General features: G+C 33.2%; 3 protein-coding genes and 1 non-coding gene across 4 annotated transcripts; 2 read left to right on the top strand and 2 right to left on the bottom strand.

The window, feature by feature from the left end:
- Positions 1-6,110: 6,110 nt before the first annotated feature.
- On the bottom strand, positions 6,111-6,194 carry TRNAM-CAU. Its single transcript is given in 2 exon segments — positions 6,111-6,146; positions 6,157-6,194. It is a non-coding gene; the product is annotated as a tRNA-Met (tRNA).
- Positions 6,195-12,363: 6,169 nt separating this feature from the next.
- Positions 12,364-15,808, top strand: LOC123229169 (RNA-binding protein 24-like). The gene is made up of 6 exons (XM_044654806.1): positions 12,364-13,132; positions 13,237-13,360; positions 13,433-13,541; positions 14,052-14,091; positions 14,182-14,476; positions 15,452-15,808. Exons 1-6 carry the CDS (start codon positions 12,875-12,877, stop codon positions 15,523-15,525), a joined length of 900 nt encoding a protein of 299 aa, XP_044510741.1. The 5' UTR covers positions 12,364-12,874; the 3' UTR covers positions 15,526-15,808.
- Positions 15,809-19,108: 3,300 nt separating this feature from the next.
- On the top strand, positions 19,109-19,953 carry LOC123229647 (protein TRANSPARENT TESTA 1-like). Its single transcript, XM_044655567.1, has 2 exons — positions 19,109-19,444; positions 19,528-19,953. The coding sequence occupies exons 1-2, from the start codon at positions 19,109-19,111 to the stop codon at positions 19,951-19,953; spliced, it is 762 nt and encodes a 253-aa protein (XP_044511502.1).
- Positions 19,954-21,480: 1,527 nt separating this feature from the next.
- LOC123229232 (protein PHOSPHATE-INDUCED 1-like) lies at positions 21,481-22,609 on the bottom strand. Its single transcript, XM_044654893.1, has one exon. It carries the CDS (start codon positions 22,558-22,560, stop codon positions 21,628-21,630), a length of 933 nt encoding a protein of 310 aa, XP_044510828.1. The 5' UTR covers positions 22,561-22,609; the 3' UTR covers positions 21,481-21,627.
- Positions 22,610-24,140: the final 1,531 nt, after the last annotated feature.

Raw genomic sequence — 24,140 nt, 5'->3', positions numbered from 1 at the left:
AATAAATGATGTTTAAAGGATTTATACTCTATTTAATTGAAATTAAATGCTTATTGTTTATCTAACCATCTAACTAATGTCGGATTTGATGAAAATGATTTGGGGACCCACCACCATATTGTTTTTATGACGGGTCAACACTTAGCTGGAAGATTGTGAATAGACTTTTTCTTTTCAATTAATTATCATTTTTTTAAATTGGGGTTTACAACTAAAAAGGTTCCAAGTCAAACTTACGAAAATTTATTTCTTTTTTTAGTTATGCGAGTCTCTCTTATTCGTTGATAATTATAAATTAAATTAATCTTTTAAAATCATTTCCCCATTTTAAAGCAATAAAATCGAACATAAGAAATCATCAACACGTATTTGTGATGTCAGAGATGGAATACATAATAAGAATAGCCCGTATTTGTATTTGAATGGAGAAACGGACCCACGATGACGCACCCAAATTTCTACCCGACAATTTGCATTGCCAACTTTGTCTTTGCACGGCTTGTGTAATGCAGCGGCTGCTGCTTGTTTTTTTTTAATGATTTTCTTTTTTTATTTGTTTCTTACTCGTGTTTTTCATGGAATATATTTGGAAATATTATTCGTTGTCAAGTAACATTTATGCCGCGCATCTCCAAATTTAAAATGTAATTTAATAATCGCCATAATCTTTTTTAAATGTTAATCTCCATTTCTTAATCTTTCTGCAAGATAAGGTAGTTACCGAAAACTATAGTGTAATTAATAGAGGCAAATGAAGCCGGGCTGGATAGCTTACGGGTCAATTAAGTCGGTCGTTAATATAATTAAGCACGCAAATTGCGCATAATTTTGGGGGGTAAATAATCGTGTAGAAGCAGGACCATGTTGGTTGCTGGTCTCTTTCAAATGATTCGTTAAAGACTTAGAATCGTCATAGGCCCACCGACACAAAAGTCAAATCCTTTACAGATACGCATTGTGTGAACCGATTCGAATCCTGTAGAATCCCCAAACAACGTGGTCACAGTGTGGTTAACCACACAAACAGAATCTTAATAATTTTATGTATAAAGAAGATCCTTTACTAATTTATTTTTTATTATTAATATTATTTTTATTTAGTTATAAAATAATAAAATATTTTAATAATTTTATATCACTAATAATGATAATTTAATTATCATATCTATTTTAGGTATTATAATATTATTTAAATAATCTTAATTTTATTATAAATATATTTTTGTTTATTAATTTTTTAGTGTAAAAATAATTTTATTTTTAATTAATATAATAATATAAAAAATATTTTAGAATAATTATATTCAATAATATTTAAGTAAAATAATATATTAGTATTTTTTATTATTTTTAACGAAACACAATAATTATTTATATTTATCAAATTTTAATAATTTTCTAAATAACTTATTTTCAAGATAATTTTTCAATTTTGATAATAAAATATTATTCAAATAAAATGCATCCAAAGATTCATCGCGACAACAGCCTTAATCGAACTAATGTAACCAATTAGTTGATATTGAAAAAGAAAAAGATAATTTGTTGTTAATTGGTTGGGAATTATTCATTTAAAAGCTTTTAAGTATGTGTGGTTTAAATAACCTTTTATTAACACAAAAAAATTATTATAAACATTGAATACTTTTTAAATTATTGCGTAATAATTGTTGTAAAAAATTGATATGTGCAAATAATTATTATATTTTTGATTAAATATAATAAAAGAATATTAAATATTTATTTTACTTAAATGTTTTTTTATATAATTATTCTAAAATTTTTATATTACTCATTATATTAATTGAAAATCAATATATTTTATTTTTTCTTAAAAAATTAATTAATAGATATAAAATTATAATAAAATCAAAATTACTTTTAAAATATTTTAATACTTAAGAAGAAAATAATAATTAGATTATCTTTTTCGTTTTATTATTTAACAAATCAAACAAATAATAGATTAACAAATAATTTTTTATTCCTTGTAACCAAATGCAGCTTAATTTAACCATTATTTAATATCATTTTATAAACTATTTCATTTAATTTTAAATTTAACATTAATAAATCATAATTAACTTGAGTGTGTGAGTGTCTGCCCATATTTTTATTTAAGTATTTTCTGCTTCTGTTCATATAAGTTACAAACAGTCAGAAAATGCAACTTGCAGTTAGTGTCCAAGAGAAGAAAGAGGCAAATGGACTGGCCCAGGGTTCCGTAAGAGGGAGGGCATTTCGTGCCCACTGGCCTAAGGCGTGGACTTCCTCTTAAGGATTTTCCCGGAAACAAACATCACTGACTAAATCAATCAGATGAAATTGGTAAAGATTGGTGTGATAAAAACAAAAAGTTAATGAACCAACAAAAGCTTCAAAATTTCATTATTGAAAATGGTCCATATATACCAAGGGTATTAATTAAAATACGCACAAAAGTTTTCGTCTAAATCTTTTTAGATAAATTTTGGGTAATTTTATTTTTTTAAACAAATTTTATATAGTTTTCAATAATACCCCTTTCTATTAATTACATCATATTCAGTATAATTTTTTTTCAACAATTTTTCTTTCTAAAGTATGCTCAATATTTGATAAGTTATAATCCAAAGATTTAAAAATTTATTTGAAAATAGATCAATTTTTAATATAATATAAATCCGAATGAAAAAATAAATATAAGTGCAAAAAATGGATTCGAATACGAACAGATGGGTGCAGGTGTGTACGATATATGCGAATATGTGTAAATGCGTACGTTACATATGCGTGTGAGTACGTGAAAAGTAATACATGTGCAGTATAAATATAGGATTATAAGAAAGTGCGCGCCCCTCACTTTCTCGCAAGCATATATATATGGTACTTCACGCACTTGCAGATGTATACACTTGTATGCATCTATGTGTATCGTACGTATCTTTACACACTCACACATACTTATACCTACTTGTTCACACTCGCATCCATTTTTTGTATTTATATTTATTTTGTTGTTTCGATTTATATTATACTAAAAGTTGATACTTTTTGAATAAATTTTTTAATTTTTGAATCATAACTTACTAAACATAGAGTATACATTGAAAAGAAAAGTTATGAAAAAAATATTAAATCTAATATAATTAATAAAATAAAATTTACCTAAAAAAATAAAATTATTCGAAATTTATTCAAAAAAGTTTGGAAGAATGCGGTTTTATCTATTTTAATTAATACCTCTATATACTGAGATACGGATAAAATCATTTATGGGTTCCCTAACAAGTTCCTAGGCTGTATAACAAGACAATAATAGAAGAAAGGCCAGTTGTTGCTTCTAACCGAATTGGGATAATATTCCCACTGGCATGTCTGATTAATTTCAAAGAGATGTCCCACTATGTGTCTACCACCGAGTCCTGCTTACTCTACCAGTTTACCAACATGTTCAATTCTTTTACAATGGAAAAAACATTACTAATTAAGATCTTAGCAGAACTTGGAGGGAAAAGCATGGCATGAAACTCATTGCTGAATGGACAGATGATCAGGCAAACCTCCGCCACTTCATTTCGTGCCACCTATTTTGTATATGCCCGCATCGTAAATGGTAAAAACGTGAATAATTTACATTTAATTTATGTTTTTGTTTAATTTATGTATTAAATACAAAATTTTAAATTTTTGAATCTAAAACATGTTAAATGTGTATTATAGGATTATTTTATTTGTTTTTTAATTTTTAAATAAATCTAAAATGATATCGTTTCAATAATCATATCTAAAGTATAAAAGTGTCTTTTTAATTTTTAGTTAATTACCATAATACCAAAAAAGAGTTTTTTTTTCAAATCCCTAACCTCTCGATTCATTACATCAGGTTTATATTCATTACAACAACAAAATTTTTTCACATAATATTTTTACATTAGATTGGTGATTTTCATTTTATTGGGGTCAACTCTTCGTCTTTGTTATTCTCCGAAAACGTAAACTCACTTTTGTTATTATTATTTTTTTTACTTATTTGTAACTTCATCATGTTTGTAATTCTTTTAATATTTGATATCTAGACTAATTGGAGACACCAATTTTTTATTAATGTTGTTATATATTCACATGGTGGTGTAGCGGCTGAATATAATATATTATGTTATATTGGTTTTAATAGTTCATTCAATATTGTTTTTAATCGAGAGATCTGTAAAAAATACTAAAATTATTATTGATATTGTCATATTTTTATCAATGTATTATTCATAAGATATTATATGTAACTCATATATATACGTTTTATATTTTGTTCGTATCCAAATTTTATCATTTTTTTTTAATAAACATATTTTTTAACTATTCACCGTCTCATACCTATATAATTTGTATACTTTTTTTTTTCTATTCTCATATTTACTAACTAGGGTTTACCCATAATTTTATACCAATACTGACTGATGCAACATTCAATCTACTAACGTTAGGAGAGATTGGACAGAAAGGGTGCCCACCCCACCGCCATCAAGGCAAAGCATGAAAGGATTCCGATTCAATACAAAAATAATGATGAAATAAGATGTCAACAAAGGCAAGCTAAGGCCCCTCCACTTTCCATATTGCATGTGATGTGTTTAAATGTGGGTGGTTCATTCATTCTATCTTTGGTGACTAAGCCAGAGGCTCCATGTCTCTTCATTTTCAATTACTAACTTGCATGTGACCTATCCACATCGCCTTGTTTCTTATTAAGACATTACAAAGCATAGCAATTTTCATTTAAAGTGTATTTGTTCACAAGTTTATAAGAATTTAGATCAAAGGACTTATTCTTATTTCAAGATTACTGTTTTTTTTATGTTCTTATTCATTAATTTTGAAAAATTCAAACACCTATTTACTTGTTAATTGTTAAAGTTAGTGTCAGAGACAAAATTATTATTTAACAAAATATTTTAAAAAACTAAAAATTTAATCACATTCCCTTCCCCCTCCCCCCTCTCCCCTCTCCCCTCTCCCCTCCCCCTCTCCCACCTAAGATTTAAAAAATCATTATTTTTTTTCTTTAAGGTTTTGATGGCAACTCTCTGATAATGAAGACAAAGACGATAGGGAGACAATCAAGAGAGAGAAGCTAGGAAGGAGAGAAAATGTTGATAGTCGAAAAAAAATCATCATTGAAAAGTTGTCATCGAAACCCTAAAGAGAAAATAATTATTTTTCAAACCGTAGGTGAGGGTAAGGGAAAATTATTAGTTTTTAAACATAGAGAGAAAATGTGATTAAATATTTAGTTTTTTTAAAGATTTTTATTTAATAACAATTTTACCCATAACACTAACCCTAAAAATTAACAAATGAGTCGATGTTTGAGTTTTTCAAAATTAATGGATGACAATTGAACAAACATTAATCTTTGGGTGGGAACAAGCCGTTTGGCCAAGAACTTAAGCATAATTTAAACCTTTTGGCACCATGTGGAATGGTGGGACTTGCAGTTGTGGATAACCACAAGCCAAAATCTCAGAAATGAATATGTGATTGTCACTGAATGCAGAGTTACCCATTCTATGGGCACAAGATGACTACAAAGTACAATATATTTTCAATGCGATTCATTTAGAGAGCTGTGGCTTTCAGTGCCACCCTCAATCGTACTTCCAAGTTAACTTTATGATGCAACTTTGGACAGACCACAGCTAATATCACCCCGACAATTTCATCTTTGAAGCTGTATTCCTCATAACCAACGGGGCTTCATGTTCAAGCTTTGTTTTCTGTAGCTGTAAATTCTACAAGGGATACAGCTCGGCAACAAAAGAACAATATTGCATGAGATAAACCAAGGCAACAGCAATATAAGAAAAGCAACAATAACCATAGAAAAAATATGTATATTAAGATACACATATGCACACAATCCACATGTATTATTTAACAAACATGAAAAAAAGAGACTTTCCACATAAACAGAAGAAACAGTGAAACATGCTTGAGGAACAAAGTATAAAAATAATGCCTAAATTTGCATAAACTAATAAAAATAAGAAATGAAAGCCAAACTCAATCAATATGATCTGACAAAGAAAGTGCAAATCACTAACCTGAAAGAGATTCAAAAAGGGTGTTGTTGTTGGGGTGAGAGAGGCTCGAACTCTCGACCTCAGGATCACTCTAAGCTATGAGACCTACGCGCTAGCCAACTGCGCCACCACCCCGTTCGATTTTTGTGTAATTTAAAATAAATATGTGTATGCTTTCATGCAATTGAATTTTAATCTACATAAATTGTTATGCAAACTATTTGGTCTTTTTAGAAGTTAAATTTACCACACCCCCCCCCCCCCCCCCCCCCCCCCGGCCCCCCAAAAAAAAAAAAAAACCACTGAATTTTGAAATCACAAATAGCACTAGAAATGCCCTCCAAAGGCCCCTTTGTTAGGAACATTAAAGACTTGAGATTGCGATTGCAAATAAGAGGTGGGCAAATAGGGCTCCATCCGAGTCACTGGGGAGCGTTTGGGTTCTTGGGGGCAAAGACCGGTTGGGACCCTGTCTCCATGTGGAGGGCTTTGACCTGTCCTTGGTTTGGGTCTTGACAAGTCAATCCGAAGATCGAGCCTTTGGGCCTATAGATCTTAATATTATTTATCTATTGAAAACTAAAATTAAGATACTTATAATTATATTATGTTTATTATTTAATTTTAAAAAATTTAATTGTAATTTGCAAAAATGTAAAATTAATTATATTTATATGTATGTATTTAATAAGTATTATTAAAAATTTAATATAAGTTATAATGTAACTAAATAATTTATGTTTATTTTTTATTCATAATAAGGAAATACAATTCATGCAAATTACAAATTTTAATTTACAAGTAAAAAATAAAAACAATAATTAAATTTATTATAAACTAAGTTGTATTATCATTGATCAGCATGACATTGTCTTTCAAAATTGTCATTAAATAAATTGAGTAGTTCCAAATATATAAATTGATATTGTAGTCATAAATTTAATTGCATAAACACGTAATCACTTCACTCAACTTATTGATCAAATAGTATCTCCTATCTATTATGACATGATCACTAATTGAGAATGCTAATTCAGACGCAATCATAAAAATTAGGATGATTAAAATGTAACATGTCATTTAAGCTGCAATGGGGAATCAAATTGCATTTTAGTTCCACTATTAAAGTATGTCAATTTCTTGTTTCTCTTTAGTCATATACAACTAGGGGTGGATACGAGCCGAGCCGAGCCCGAACATGGTTGAGCTCATTTTCGGCTCGTTTTCAATTAAGCTCAGCTCGGGCTCTTTTCGGGCTCGCCAAGCTCATCAAAATATATGTTCGTGTTCGGCTCGCTTTATAATTTAAATGTTCGTGCTCGGCTCGCACCTAACTCGGATTCGTATCTACTAGCTCGGGTTCACTTGGCTCGGCTTTTAGGCTCGGGTTCTAGGCTGGTCAACAGTTAATATACAAAATAGAATGGGAAATTCTAGTACCTTTGAAAAACAGAGGAGAGGAGATTTGCAAAATGTTTCTCTAGTTAGGATTTGAACTTTTCAACACTCCATCTTTAACTTAAATCTCATGGAAACAAAAAGACTAAAACACCACAACGAACGACAAACGAGTCAGTAGCAACTTTTATTTCTCTTCTCTACCACTAGCAAATCAAATCAAAACCGCAAAAACATCAAAACCAATACCAAACTCGCAACAAAAAGATTAAACACCAGCAACAACAAAGAAATTGAAAATAAAAAAGAAATTGAGAATTACGAACTTCATAAGATCCAGAAAAATTTTGCTAAATCCTTACTGAAACCCCCTTCTCTGGAGATTAACAGAAGACTTTATAATCAGAATTGATCATATATTACTCAATTTCTAAGTGTTTTAACAACTTCACAACCAACTATTAACCTTTTAAAAAAAAGTTCAAAATGAAACAAAGAAGAAACCAACTCAATAATAGAAAGATGAAAGAATATTCAGCTAAGAAATTAACCGAAAACAAAAACTATCAGGAAGTTTCCGTAGCTGTTGGCGGCTGAACGGTGTTGCAATCGTGGTGGTTGAACGGTTTAAACTATCAGCGAATGTAGGAGTCTGAACGACGACAACAGTTCTGGAGAAATGGGAAGAAGAAGAGAAGAAAATGTTAGGTTTTTTTGGGGTTTAATTAGAAGAAGAGAAGAAAACTATCAGGAAGTTTCCTTAGCTGTCGGCGGCTAAACGGTGTTGCAATCGTGGTGGCTGAACGGTTTAAACTGTCAGCGAATGTAAGAGTCTGAACGGCAGCAACAGTTCTAGAGAAATGGGAAGAAGAAGAGAAGAAAATGTTAGGTTCTTTTGGGGTTTAGTGTAGTTTAATTAGTCTCAAACGGTGGCATTTTTTAATGCAATATAAGGCCATCAAAAGCTAACTTTTCAACAACAATCACTGTGGATAATAGAAGCCCAACTCAACATAATGAAGGCCAGCTTAATAGCGAGCCCAACTCAGCTCGCCGAGTCGACCGAGCCGAGTACTACCCTGTTCAGGTTCGGGCTCGTATTCGTTTTCTGATTTTTGCTTAAGCTCGTGTTTGTGTTCGTGTTCGTGCTCGTTTATAACAAGCTCGTTTCGGGCTTGTTCAAGTCCGAAAAAGCTCGCCTCGAATCTAGTCCTATATACAACATATCCATTTGAAATACTTCTTGGTCATATACTAGAAGTGAGATTATAATGTTTGCATAAAATGATAGGGGTTTAGTTGTGTTTGTAATTGTTGGGTACGAGGTGAAAGGTGCGAATTTTTTTTTTATTCCCATTTTCCCCAACCGAATTTCAACATAGTCTTTCGACCTATGGAAATTTTTTAAATTTTAATTGTAAAGGTATTATGGTAATTTTAATTTTTATTATTTTTAATAGTTGGACTGAGTAACAAACCCATTATCCCTCAGGCTCAATCTTTAAGGACAAGGCCCAAGCCTAGGCCCTTCCCAATCTTGGCTTGCCCTTTTCTGTGATCGATTTAGGCTTAGTCCCATCCTAGGTCTATAAAATTTCGCCTAAAATTTGAAATTTAACGTGTACATCAAACTTTGAAGAAAGTTTGGGGTAGAAGCCAAACATTGAAATGAAGAAGTTAGTTATATAGACAAAAGCTAGAGGGTTTTAGAAATTTTTTCATGTGATAGTAGAATATATAAATTTGGGGGTGTATGGAAAATTTTATAAAAATAAGGGATCAAATAAATTTTGATATAATGATGTTGGAAACACCCCCAGATTTTGTATTAAGCTTTAAAATAAAATGACATACACTAAATAACTGATAGATATATAAGATAAGAGGTTTCTTTTAATTTTCTCTAACAGCAATCGTGAGCATAATACAGGGATGTATGTGTAAATTATATAAACAAATCATATATTTATTAATATCTTTGTATTTAAAGTTTGTTGTGGGGGTATATGTGTAAATTAAAACGCTAATAGATCCAAAATTCTATCCTTCCAATAAAAGGTTAAGCGGGAGGGAGCACTATGTTTTAAAAAAATCTTCAACTTCTATACTTCTTGTATACACCCTTGAAAAAGTTGGTGAAATTTTTCTAAATACCCTGATAGTTCAAAAAATATTTATTACCCCCAAATCAAAGTTTAGCATTTCAATTTGAAGTCTAGTGTATACTTTAACCTCTAAATAATCTTTAACTTCTATATTTTGTAGCCCACCCAGGCAAATGCTGGTACCCACAGTTAAAAATCTTGCTTTAATACTCTCAAATCAAAGTTTAATGATCCAGTTTGAAGTTTAACATGTATGTTAAACTTTTTGGAAAATGCCTAAAAAGTAAATATTGATCCTCTTTCCTTGATCTAACAATATTCCTTGTTTGAATTCATATTTTTTGTATGAGATTTTGAATATAAACTTTAAGTTAGAAAAAAACAACAGCTATAATTGAGAGATTTGAGGGTCTTTGATTAAATGTTAGGGATGACAAGAAACTTACACTCAATTAAGTTGTTTAATTATAAGGGTTAATTCTTACGCACTTGGTTATTTTTGCATATCTCTCAAAATATAGTTATTTTAGTTAATAGCCTCCCTTTAACAATGTTCTCAAACACAACAGCCACTGTTCAAATTTATACTTGAAATGTAACTAGAACAAAAACCAATAAACAGAAAAATCATAATTTAGCCCAAACAGTTCCAATGTAGCACCCATATGTATATATGATTGAAGGATCCAAAAAAAGCAGTGTACTGATGAAATGGGATGAATAGACAAAAAACCAGGCATGGCAAGGCGGTTCTCTTCAACTTTCCAGGAGACAAAAGGGTAGTGCAAGATCATAAAATCTACTGGAGCTTTCAAATGAGATGACTTGATATGTCCCTATTTACCATACAAAGCTGGACCTTTAAAGGACTGGAAGCTGCCCAGGGGAATAGAGACTTGACCTAAACCTGGCCCTTGATGCCTGATCTTCATTTGGATTTGTCTATTTTACCTTATCATAAGATTTTGGGCACGTACTCATTGGTCCCCGCCCTTCTCTATACTTTAACTAAATTTGTGAAAAAGCAATATATATAAACTTTCAAAGGCAGAATTCTAGTGGGACATATTTTTTACTAATAAAATTATATATATTTATTTTAATTATATAAATAAATACACATTTAATGTATATTATTACATAAATATATAATTTTGAATTAAAAATAATATAATACTAAATTTTGTGATAATACATATAAATATGTACATATAAATGTATTTAAAATAGTTAGAGATACATAGATTTACTTGTTTTGTGGGGCTTTGACATGATTTCATATCATATATCACAGTTGGTAAATAAATTAAATTAAATTAACATATATATGGGTTTGATTGGCAATAGACTAGTAATTAAAAGGTTCTTTAATTTATTACATCTTCACTAAATCTGGTTGTCACGCATAACTGGGTAATCAATTTTACTCCAACAACTTAGTTGAAGTAAAAATTGTGTTGGAAGTTTTAGGAGCTACATATATTCTGACATCATCGAGAAATCTTATGTTAGAAAAATTTAAGAGAAATATTAAATTTATTTATGTATCTCACATCGGTTAAAAATAAGAAAATTTGAGTAATTCAATAGTCAGTAAATTTCTTAAACTATAAAGATGCGTTTTAAATTGTAAAATTTAAAAATAAAATTATAATAGATTATATTCAAAATGAATAATATTTTAATATGAACCGAGCTATTTGGACTAAGCGGGATATTAAATATATGATAATCATAGTTACCGATATTTGCAATAATGAGAGGAAATCATTCTTGGTGTAATTAACGGAAACGTAAAGCTGAAATTATAAAGAAATCATATAAAGAGCTAGCTATCACTATGGCAGTGATGGTGTTGGAGTAGGGGTATACCATAATTGGGAGAGTTTGAGAAGAAAGAAAGAAATATGTAAAGAGAAAGGTATTTTCTTTCCCACAAAACAGCTAGAATTGAGGAAAGAAAGGATTCGGGGTACACAGAAAAAATCAGCTTTAAATAAACATATTGATTGGAGGTAGTTGGCAGATGGAGGAGGTAGTGGGTGGGCTCTGGCTCACTCACAATAATAGGAATGAGCAAAGAGAAAGACACTGTAATCTGTCGAGTGTAAAAGAAAATATTTGAAATCCAGCTCATTGTTCTCACAGAATGATACGACCCCACGTGCAAAGGACTGCCAGTTCACGGAGTTCATAAAATTACACCTCCTTCTAGCTGTCTTCTCGTCCCTAACTCCGGCAACAAGCTTAATTACACCTCTTGAATTTCTCTCTCTTCACCGCGTGTGTTGTTTATGTCTTCGTATGTAGATGACAAACACGTATTTCCAATCAGCAGTGGGAGCATTCAGAATCCTTCAAAGTCGTATGGGGAGCTTTGTGGGTTTCCATTAACCTATAAAGAATGCATTTAATATTGGGTCATTAAGATGTTGAACTTTTGTTTAATGAATGTTGTTGACTGGATCATTAGAGAAAGGATTAACAGATGGAGATGGTTACGGTTTCTGCAGTTTACAGTTTTGTTTCAATCTCAGCCGCCCAGCCCACGGCTTTGTAGCACATGATTTTCTATCTATACTGATTCTTAGTATATCTGTTTTATTCGTTTCTTCTGTTGTCTAGAAGTTGGCTCTGAAACAGCTCATGATTAGAGGAGCTGAGGAACATGGGTTCATGTGGAAATTATCACAAGCATTCTTAAGAATCTTCTTGAGGATCAATTTTATATATATGAACAATTACAGTAGTAGTAGTAGATATATATATATATATATATATATGTTCTTGTAAACAAATGTTGGTGTGGAAAAGTATTATGTTATAATTTATTAATGAAAACAAACAGCTAATAGTTATATAGAAAACTAAGATTAGAAGTTTAAACAAGAGGGAAAGGCCAAAAGAATACATAGAGAAGAACACAAAAAAACCAAGTAAAGAGATGGGAAAGGATAAATGATTGGACGGTGGGAGGCTATATTAATGCTTAACAGGGAGGACAAATTCAAGTTTGCAGCGAAGCAGCTGTCATTCGATATTACAAAACCAACCTTTCTTCTCTGAATACACCCCAAAATCCCCTCCCTTTTTCACTTAACCAACTCCATTTGTTCAGAAACAACCCATCAAATAATAACAACAGCTGCAACAACATAAACTAACTTCATCTCTTTCTCTGACGTCCCTCTTCGTTGATTTGTTTAAAAGAATGGAGATAGAGGCGCAGATGGAGCGAAAAGCTGAAAAAGAAAGATACCCAGTTTAGTTTGTTTTTATTGTCAATACTATTATATCTGATCGACCAAGTTCATGCATATTTTACAGCAAGAAGTAGAAGAAGGCCAAGAAGACCCCATTTCTCTTTTTTATGATAATTTAGATGCCATGGCTTCTCCACATTACCGATCACAGTTCGGTGACACGACGTTCACAAAGGTTTTTGTTGGAGGATTAGCTTGGGAGACCCCCACTGAAGAAATGCGTAGATATTTCGAGCAATTTGGAGATATTCTTGAAGCTGTTATCATCACTGATAAGAATACTGGAAAATCTAAAGGATACGGATTTGTAAATCAAAATTTCATACGTGAATATATTAATCATTCTTCTATGTCTGTTCTGTCTGTAGCTTAATTTCATTATCATTATACTACGGTTATTGTTTTATTCAGGTGACTTTTCGTGATCCGGAATCGGCGAGGAAGGCCTGTGAGAACCCAAATCCTGTGATCGATGGAAGAAGAGCAAATTGTAATATTGCTTCATTAGGACGGCCTAGACCTTCGCCACCCCGAGGTCGATTTATACATATCATATCATTGTTCTTCATCGGCCGATTATTAATATGAGACATGTTTGATAATACAGGAATAAGAAATCAAGGTGGCAACGTTTATCAGGGAGGATCAACGTCGTATGGTGGAGTGGCAGCGCCATTGCCTCCGCCACCACCTCCGATCATTTATCCACCTTATGGGTTAGTTGCTTTTTCCTTTTCCAAAAATATTGTTCATATTACCTTTCGGAAATGGTCCATACCCTTTAAAAATGCAATGTAAATCCGATTCATTTTTAATTTTCTTTTTGCCTAGGTAAGAACAAATAATAGTAAATATATATATTTTATTCAGAAGAATTTGGAGTACTTGCTTGAGATTTAAACTTCGTTTCTTCTTCTTCTTTGGTTTTAATTGTCACACTGCCAGGAGAGAACGATGGTGACATGGGTCAAACACTATCCAACTATTGCCTTTAATAAGCTGAGGAATTAACGTAGGGCCTATAATTCATATATTATAAAGCTTCTAAAATGTAGTGACAAGCATAGGGAAAATAATTGATAGTAACAATAGGTCTCGTGGTAGGACCCAGAAAAAGCTTTACAATAATTTTGATCAGTGATTAGTGATTTGTTCTTCAACCTATGTTATTTAATCCTTTTCTATTTCCAAAAGCAGTTGATTCATTAAAATCTGCTTCTTGTCAGGTACCCAACTTACACTCCTGATTATGGCTACCATCATCAGGTTAGTGGTTCTGTTTTTTCACTCTGTCAATTATTTTTTTACATTTGAGTAATTGACATTATAATTGAATGCGCACATGGCTGCATGCAGGCTCTCTATAACCCACAATTTCAACTTCAACACCCACAATACTATCATCAAATGTACGGAGCAACTTCAACCACAATGGGTTCGCCCTATTATTATGGCTATTCTTTGCAATCTTCAAGGGGAACATATTCTGCTACTCTACAGCCTCAGCCACAGCCACAGCCACAGCCGCAGCCCCAGCGATTAACGCCGCCTTCCTATCTTTACTATCAGACTACTCAAATGGAAGCCAATTATCCTCCTCCTCCTCCTCCCCTTCAGATCCCGAGGCATCGCTTCCCCTTTATTTCTTCTGGTAATTTTACTACTTACCTTTCTTTCATCATTAACATAATTAGTTTAACTTGTTATCATTGTATTACTCTATCCACAAGTGCACACTGACACATGTATGGATGATTAATTATATATGAGAGGGAGATTACTTATTAGGATGCTAGTGTTGTAGGAAGGGGATGGGGGGCCACATGGGCAACCTCAACCATGTGAGTGAGCTGTATGGTTATTGCCATGACCCAGTGGAAAGTCATGACAGAAGAGCATAGTGTAATTTAATAGTGACTGCATGTGGTTTCAGTATTTAGATGATGGTTGATTCTGAAGATGCAAGCATGAAAATGGCCCACTGCGATGTTATCTACTGCCGTATTTGTCATTGCTTTAGGTGAAAACAAAAAGAAATATCAACAACAACAACAACAACAACAACAATAATAATGCTGATAGATATATTTCATACTGCATTTCATAGGAGGACTATAAATTACAATATGGTCAAGTTCATCGCAGAGCCTCTTCTTCAGTCAATAATAAATATATTTATATGCTGCATTTATAGTTGTCAATTTATGATCATTATTTTCACGACATACACTTTGTTTGACAGTGACTGTACCAAATAATACAACTTTTGTCTTTCTTTTTGACGGAGACAAATAATTAAAATTGAAAATGCACTTTTCTATTCCATTTATGGCTGTAGTTGAGCTGTCTTTAAAGCTAGACTGCAACATTTTCTAGGCTAGCCATAACCAACCTGTCCAGAAGCATCAAAAATAAATTTTCCATTGTTATTGGTGATGTTCTCCCGGAAGAAATATGATGATGGTTAGAATAGTAATGAATGATTCTAATTGTCATCAGTTCACACCTGTATTATCTTCATCATAGTTAGAGGATTCTTTTGCTTAATTTCAAAAACAACTTTAGAGTTTCTTTTCATAATTAGATTCGTAATTCTCTGGTAACTGTGTTTGCACGCTGGTTTCAGATTCACAGGCTCCACAGCAAACATCTGCAGAAACAGAAGTCCAAGTGGTTACTTCAGAAAATCCAAATACCTAAGAACTCAACCTTTTTGGGGGGAGAAAGTTTCAATTGTAAAATCTTAATATGCTTATGCTCTTCTTATCACTCTATATTACTCCTATACACAACCATTAATATATTTTTTGGGTCCAAAGCTGTAACATTTGGTGGTTACAGCTTCAAGGGGCTACTACTTTGTGTTCTCCTTAGCCACGGCATGCAGCAAGAGATGGACTAATCACCAACCTTATTCAGAATTTTCCCTTTTTCGAAAATTCTTCAAATGATTATTATTCTATTATATTCCAAGTTCATTTCAGTTCTTCATTCTCTAAGAACAAGAATTTAACATCTTTCACAAACTTTGTATGATCTGTGAACAAAATTTGGGAACTACATTCCCTCAATAAAAAATAAATTTTGATAAATCAAGAAGGTTTGGGATTTATCTTACTTTTGAATCATGAAGGTTGCTCATCATATAATAAACTAAACCATTAATTAATAGAGAAATTTCACAAATCATCATATATATATATATATGCAAAATTTATATGCCATATCAGTTGTTGAAATGTCAAAGAAGAAATAAGAAGAAAGTGCTAAAGAAGTCATGGACGCAATCGTTTTAGATGGGAATATACCTTCTAGAAAGGTTTGGCTCATAGCTGAAATTTCATATATCTGGCAATAAAATTATTCCCGAAGATTGTTGGATGAGAGAGATGACAGAGAAGATGTAATCCAACTATTTATTTCGGAGGGGGTTGTTTTTTTAAAATTTTTATTATTATTATTATCTAGGTTACAAAATAGAGAGATTGAGTGGTTTTGTAGAGTGATATTCTCTAATCTTCTTATGTATCTTCTTCTTGTTCTTGAGTTGAGACCTTGATGATACTGAGTTCTCTGGTTGGTCCCTCAAATGACGCATGCTATCTCTTTGGTAGTCAAGCCACCGTAAACATTGGTGTTTAACATTTTGTTTTGTTTTGTTTTGATAAGAGCCGGTGTGCCAAAATCATGGAATAAGGCCGGATAAATAGAAGATATCAGTAATGGATTGTTTGAGTGTGCATCACCTTGATGCATAGTCATATACACATTAATCTCATAAATTTTTGACAAAAATCTTAATTGTCCACATTGCATATGACATACGGGCGTGCATTCTTTTATATATAACCATATATTAGACCAAAAATTCAATCTCTTATACAAATCATATTTCATTCCTAAACTAAAAGCATAAAAAAAAAAAAAAACTAAAATACCCTTAAAACATATTTGTGGTATTACAAAGCTAATCTTGACTTCAACAAGAATGGTTGTCTAACTTGTCAAGATCAATTTTTTGGGAGTATTGAGTAGACAATCTTATCTAAGAAATAGATGATCATTTTTATGCTAAAAATTGCATCCGTGAGTCACTATTTTTGGTAGATACTCAATGCTTATTATTTCTTTGAGGAACAATTGCAGGTTCATGTTGAGTCGAGCATCAAACAGGACTATGAGCCCTATGCTCATAAGTACCCTGCTAGCATTTTCATTAGGTTTACTAACGAATGTCAACAACTAAAAATGAGATTGAGTTATTGCTCGATCCAAATGCTATATGGTCTTTGTTACAAAAGTCAATCAATGCAAATAAAAAGTTATATAAGGTAGACACTAATTATGTGTTTCAACCTCAATGAAATATTAGTTGATGAAATGATCGTATTGTTGACTGGTTTTTTATCTATATCCAACATTTTGTTGCTTGAGTGATTATGATGTATTATTAGAGGTCAACTTTAGTCAATGAACAAATGACTAACAGATTGTAGATTCATAATAAATCCGCTCACAATCAACATGCTGGAGAGTTTATAGGTCACATACGAAAAATGTAAATCACGAAATCTATAGACCTTAGGTTATGTAGGGTGACTTGTGTTCGAAATTTAGAACAAGGGTTTGAAGAGCCACAAAATTATTAGACTTAAGTGTGACTTTGACAACTTAATGAACCATAATGAACATCCTTCAAAATCAAAGTGGTTTGAATAAAACAGTAGAAAACTCACTTTATCAAAATTGGAGAAAGAAGATTTAAATATTAAATAAATGTAAGGTGAGATGAACGAGCGCTCATATGGAATGATTGCCCAATCCTTATTTCTAGTTGATCATATCCAATGTATATTTTATTGCATATCCCGATGATAATTTGCGGATTTGTTATAGATTCACAAAAATAGTCATGGATGACTAAGTAATGATAATTTGAATGACATGTCATACAGTTGTCCCGAATGTATCATACCTGTAACAAGCATTCATCCTCTTGGAGTGTATGTTCTTGAGTTTGCGTACAAACATACGTATTGCAAATTGTTCAGACTATTGTCATTTTTATACTCTTTAAATATATTTATCATTCTTAAGGGGTTTAGCAGACCTATAGTGCCCCTCTATTGTCTATTTGTGTTTGAATGCTCCGTGTGGATCACCTCTTACATTGGATTGGGGAGCGAAACACACACTAGTTCATTGTTAAACGCATGTTATGCATATTATAACCTATAAACTGATCTTGGTTAATTTCATGGATGGATAGTATGTACAAAAAAGAGTTCAAATTTTACTTACGCTGCGATTCATATTAGTTCGAGTCCGTGACATATTCCAACAAGAACTTGAGTGATCTGTAGAGAGATATTCTCTAGTTTTTTTTTTTCTTTGGGTAATTGTTATTCTCTAGTGTTCTTCTAGATCTGTACCTTTATGTTGTTCTTGAAACCTTAATGAAATGGAGTTTTCTAATTGCCCCCTGAAGTGGACGTAGGCTATCTCATTGGTAGTCGAACCACTATAAGTTAAGGTGTTCAATCTTTGTTTTATTGTTCAGTTTTGGTTTTGTTATTTTTTCTCATCATGTGGCGTATAGAAATTTAGACACAGTTTTCTTACCAATTAACCATAGTGCCTGCTGCCGCACTTGGTCTCTTGATGCATTTTACTGTAATCACGGATATTATAGTGAAAATCCAAGTAAAGAGCATGGATCCTTGTTTCTTCTACTGTGGTGATTTCTCTGTGTAATACAAGTCCTCTGAATAATTACCATATTATTCCTTGTTTGAATGCAAATCTTCGAAGAGTTTTATTGTATTAAATGGATATAAATGAGAAGTCATCATCACAATCCTTATGTAGCAATTTATCATATCACCACTGCAATGCAATCTCTCTCTCCTGCTTGTGTCTGGTGTGAATCTAATGTCAAAGTATTGATTGCCAACAGAAGATAAACACTATATTCCATAGATTCTCAGCCTTCTGCAGTGAAATTGTTGCCAAAATCAGAAAGCATGGGCCACAGAATTTAAGGTATTTCTTTTCCATTCCGAAAGTTGATAAACAGAACAAACAGATGAGATTTATGAGCCCCTTGACTAAGGTTGTTTTCATTCAACCACAATATTCTCTGCCCATGCCCTCTACATCTACTCTCTCTCTTTCTCTCATCCTTAATTTTCTGTTATCATTAATTTATTTCCAATCATCACAATATCTTATATAAAAAAACTTTAAATCTCTTTCTATAATCTTTGCTTAGTAAACTTGTGTCATGGAGCCTTCAGATATTTCAAGCTACTCCAGTCCCCTTGAGCCACTTGATCTCTTTCCAAGTGCAACACCAAATTCTTACGACTCTGAGCCATTGCTAGGGTCTTTACAGGAAAAGAAGAATGCACATGGGGAAGAAAAAGAGGATGTGACAGTGGCCTTGCACATTGGCCTTCCTAATTATTCACACTGCTTCAATAATCTTAACTTAAATGGAAAAGCAAATGTTGCAGCTCAACAATACTGGATACCGACTCCTGAACAAATACTCATTGGTTTTACTCATTTTTCTTGCCATGTTTGCTTCAAAACCTTCAATCGCTATAACAATCTTCAGGTACATGCAATGACAATATCAACCTTTTGTCAGTTTTAATAATTAATAGAGATTGTTTTGTAACTATGAGAATTCTGTGGCAGATGCACTTGTGGGGTCATGGATCTCAATATCGGAAAGGGCCTGAATCGCTAAAGGGAACTCAACCACGAGCTATATTAGGCATTCCATGCTATTGTTGTGCAGAAGGGTGCAAGAACAACATAAACCACCCAAAGGCAAAGCCGCTAAAAGATTTTCGAACTTTACAAACGCACTACAAGAGGAAGCATGGACTCAAACCTTTCATGTGTCGCAACTGTGGCAAATTCTTGGCTGTGAAGGGCGACTGGCGAACTCATGAAAAGAATTGCGGCAAGCGTTGGCTTTGTGTTTGTGGGTCAGATTTCAAACACAAGAGATCACTCAAAGACCACATTAAAGCATTTGGCTCTGGCCATGGCCCTTTTCCTCCGTCATCTGATGGTGTAGTACTTGAAAATGCTTCATCTTCCGTAGTACTTGCGTGAACAATGTTCAAAAACCACTAGAATAAGGCGTAAATGCATTTGGTGCAACTACTGGATCTCTTTTTAGCTTGTTGATTTGGTTACAATTATGAGCAGAAAGATATTTTAAACTCCTAATATAAATTAGATTAGTGAATATTAGATCCAATATACTAGTTATTGATTAACATGCTGCGTTTTAAAGCAATTATTTGTTTGGCTTGTTGATTTGTTTAAGTTGGTTAGCATTTTTCAGCCCACCGTAATGATATCTAGCTATCAAAATTGGAATTGTCGAAACCTTTGTTTAAGGACCAAGTTCCATCTATGTATTAAACCTTGGGGATCATAGATAAGCACCGAGTTAATAAGCAAAGAAGAAAAAGAGTTCAATTAACTGACAAATGGCTTCTCTGGTGAGTTCAGAAAGTTAGCATCCTCGTGCAGTTTGTGTTCCATTCCCAGGTCAAGGCCACATACATCCTATGCTTAGACTAGCAAAACTTGTACTACAAAGGCTTCCACATCACTTTTGTGAACACAGAGTTTAGCGACAGTCTTCTACTGAGGTCCCAAGGCCCTGAGTCTCTCAGCGGCATCTGCACTTTCCGTTTCAAGATCATCCCCGAAGACATTCCTCCATCTGATATTCAGTCTAAACTTAGCGTTGCCTCTCTGCGTGATTCAATGAAGATATCTTGCTTGGCACCCGTTAAAGTTCTTATATCCCAACTCAGCAACACACCTTTGTCAAATGTTCCGCCAGTCACTTCACTTGCACTGTATCTGATTTTATTATGAACTTCACTAATTATAATATGGCCATTGTCATGATTGTCAAAGTATGAGTGTGAGATGTATGCAATTTATAATATTATGCAAAATAAGTTATAATAGCAACTATTAGAGTTTATGAAAACTCGTCAATTTATTACATGTGTTTGAAAATTTTTACAAAAATGTGTGTGCCAAAGTGGAGTAAAGAATGAAGATTAACATTATGATTTTTACTTATTTTGACCCAATGATCAAAATGTCTACCATCATTTGATTGTGGTTCTGTACAAGAACTTCTCCTCTCACCCCTGTTTTTCACATACAATTTTTTGGAGAGAATGTCTCATCTTTTTCTCCCTTAAGTTGGGGGGGTAAAAAAAATTGAAACCCCTTTAAAAGAGTCCAAATGATTAGTTGGGCTTCACATGCCGTAGCATGATTCATTGTCGCATAAAATCAGCCCAACATACTTATAGTGTTACATTTGAAACCACTGTATATAAATAAATTACACAAATAAATTTGTATAATTTATTTTTATGCATAATTTTATTTTAATTTATAAACAAGTTTCTAAGTAAAATATAGCTAGTTTTACAGTTAAGAGTGTTAGGTCAAATTTATACCACTCGCCTTTGTAGTAGAACTAAATTTTATCAAGGTTGATAGCTTATATATACAATATTAAATTGTATTGGCCTTTTCAGGGTGTCTTGATGACCGGATGAATCATGATCGTTGAATTGAGTTGACCTTGATTGATCAATTTCATGATTATAATATGATTTTTGTTAACTTAAAAATGAAATTGAAGAAAATATATTCGAACCATTTACATATCCACTGGAATCACAAGTTTGTACAGAAACAGCAGCAACAAATGCAGTGCCATATTGGTGCAGGTGCTTCTACGAGCGCTCACACAAGGGTTGAACACTGAGAAGTAGAAGGATCCATCAAGGCTGGTAACAGATACTTCCTCCCATTAATCCCCTGCGCATTGTAGCTGGCACCAGTGGTAGGATCTGTTAATACTTCCCCGGCGTAACCGGGGTACGCCCCTTTACCGTACACCCCAGGGCAAGCAGAAGACGCCTCGAGCGGCGCGTCAGCTGACCCGAGAAAATAGCCGTTTCCGAAAGGGTTGGTCACGGTTCCAGCCAAAAGAGCGGCTATATTAATAATCATGCCATCCACGCCAACGTCTCCATTTGGTGCGCCCAGTGGTTCAGTCTGTGGTCCGTAGATTGGTTGGTGGAATGGCCAGGCACATTGGCCGGGACACTGACTCACTGAATTGCCAACCCAAACGAAAGCCGAGTTTCGTTTTGGGTTTGAGTCATGAAAACCACAGTTGCTCATGCAAAATCCCTCAACAGCCACGTCTTTTGCAGTTAAAACGAGAGTTAACCCACCTGGTTTGGAGTTAACTTTTTGAGCCAACCCAAACACCTGATGTTTCTTCAAGATTTTTCCAAAAGAGCAATTTTTATCGGAGAATTGGTTTGACAGGTCAACATGAGCCGCCTTTTTCCCAGCTTTTTTTAAGTAGGTTTGGATGGTAAGCCACCATTTGGACACGGAGGGAGTTGCAGACTCTTGATTTTGTGGGTTGAGAGAAAGAAGAAGGTCAACGACAACAGATTTTTGAACTGGAGAAAATTCACCGTACCAGAGAATGGAGACAGGAAGGTTTCCTTCAAGCAAAGTACCCTTGTGATAATTTATAGCCATGGGAGGTGGCTGATACAAAGAAGTTAGCTTTCTTGCCCCTAGGCATAAGCTGAATAAATTCAAGTTGAAAAGAAAAAGCAAAAGAGACAATTTCCAGGACAATTGAAAAAAAGCCATTTGGAGAGTTTGTGAGAGAAGAGAGGTATTTTAGTGGTGAGAGAGAGAGTTAACTGTGCCAGTATATATAGCTGAGAAGATGCATGAACTGAGCTAGTGGGGCTGTTCAGTAGCTTTCACTAGCAACTATCCCAATTAGTTTTTGTTTGCAATTTCTCAGTACTTTAATAAAAAAAGAGATCACGAGAACTTAAAATAAGATAGGATAAGACTTCATCGCAAGAAACGAAAAGTAAGAAAGAATCTATCTTTTTTTCGGAGCTTTTTTTATTTTTCTTATGTTCATGGATAATGGCTGGAGTTATATGGGTTGCATGTGTTAATTCTTCTCTCAATGTAGCTTTGCAATTGAGCTGCATCAATTTTAGAGTTTTTCTTGGATCGATGTTTACATATATTAACTAAAAGTGCAACATCTTAATATCGGGGAGGTCGTTGGGTTCGATTATTCTTTAAATGCCGTCATTGATAAGGTCGCTGTGATATTTAAAAGGGCATTTGTTTTGTTCTAGGCGTTAGGAGGCTCTAAAAAAGAATCTGTATGGCCTTCTGGTGTGTAGGTTCATGGTTTATTATAGAGGTTTTTGGCTAAAAAGTTCACTGCACTTACCCTTCATCATCAGGTATGGGATTCCTTCCAAGACTTGATGATCAGCTGATAAGAATTAAACTCTGCACTCCAAGCCTCCCCATGCTTGTGGGGTTACTATAGCCATGCCTGTATCAGCAGTGGCTCACGTACAATAAAGGACGGTCTCCATACATATACATTAACTAAAAATTTTCAGTCTATCCATAAACTGTGAAACTTGTAGAGACGCCTATTCATGCCAGAATCTCTCAGAAAATTTCTCCAATGTTGGCAGATGTTAATATTGTTTTAATTTAATAAAATTAAGTTAAATATATAGTTCAGCAAATTGTATTTTGTAGGTATACTATGATCGATTTTGTTATAACAACGTAAGTATAAACTATTAAATTTATGGCTTCTCATAAAAAAACCCAATAAACTATTTTAAAAGGAGGTTACGTTCCTTTTTTCAATTAATGCACGAAATATTATCCACCAAAATATTATCATCTTGGGCGCATATGGGAAGTAAGACTAATTTCACAAGAATCGATTGGATTCAAAGGCAATTTTGCATCAACTATGACGCATCAAGTTATCTGAGTCACAAAAATTTTTAATGTTTGTATAACTTATATGTGTATGAATTACATGGTTCGACTGGTTACTTCCATGAATATATATGATAGAATTCGGGTGATTAACATTTAATTCAACAGTATCTTCCACAGTAAATCCGATGGACGTGGGTTCATCTTCCACAAGGTTCATTCGGCTGAGTGGAAACTATAATTGCCACTTGAATTTTAACTAAACTGCTGGAATTAAAATATATGTAAGGATACGAAATTTCAAAGCACCCCTCGTGCAAATTTGAAGTAATCAAAGGGTGGCCATGTTTGCAAGTATGGGAACAGCACTGAAGTCTCAAGCCTCGAGACAAGCTGGCAGGAGAGACCATGCTCGACTTAATTGGAAGCGGGTGGCATCCAAGGAAACTCAATGA

Source organism: Mangifera indica, chromosome 11, assembly GCF_011075055.1.
Source record: "Mangifera indica cultivar Alphonso chromosome 11, CATAS_Mindica_2.1, whole genome shotgun sequence".
Classification (NCBI taxonomy): domain Eukaryota; kingdom Viridiplantae; phylum Streptophyta; class Magnoliopsida; order Sapindales; family Anacardiaceae; genus Mangifera; species Mangifera indica.
The sequence above is the reverse complement of the archived record's forward strand: the minus strand, read 5'-3'. Positions and strand labels throughout refer to the sequence as shown.

Coding starts and splice junctions, on each gene's coding strand:
- LOC123229169 (XM_044654806.1), top strand. CDS start 12,875: ATGCATATTTTACAGCAAGAAGTAGAAGAAGGCCAAGAAGACCCCATT. Junction 14,092..14,181: donor ATTATGGCTACCATCATCAG/GTTAGTGGTTCT, acceptor GGCTGCATGCAG/GCTCTCTATAACCCACAATT. Junction 14,477..15,451: donor CTTCCCCTTTATTTCTTCTG/GTAATTTTACTA, acceptor CGCTGGTTTCAG/ATTCACAGGCTCCACAGCAA.
- LOC123229647 (XM_044655567.1), top strand. CDS start 19,109: ATGGAGCCTTCAGATATTTCAAGCTACTCCAGTCCCCTTGAGCCACTT. Junction 19,445..19,527: donor ATCGCTATAACAATCTTCAG/GTACATGCAATG, acceptor ATTCTGTGGCAG/ATGCACTTGTGGGGTCATGG.
- LOC123229232 (XM_044654893.1), bottom strand. CDS start 22,560: ATGGCTTTTTTTCAATTGTCCTGGAAATTGTCTCTTTTGCTTTTTCTT.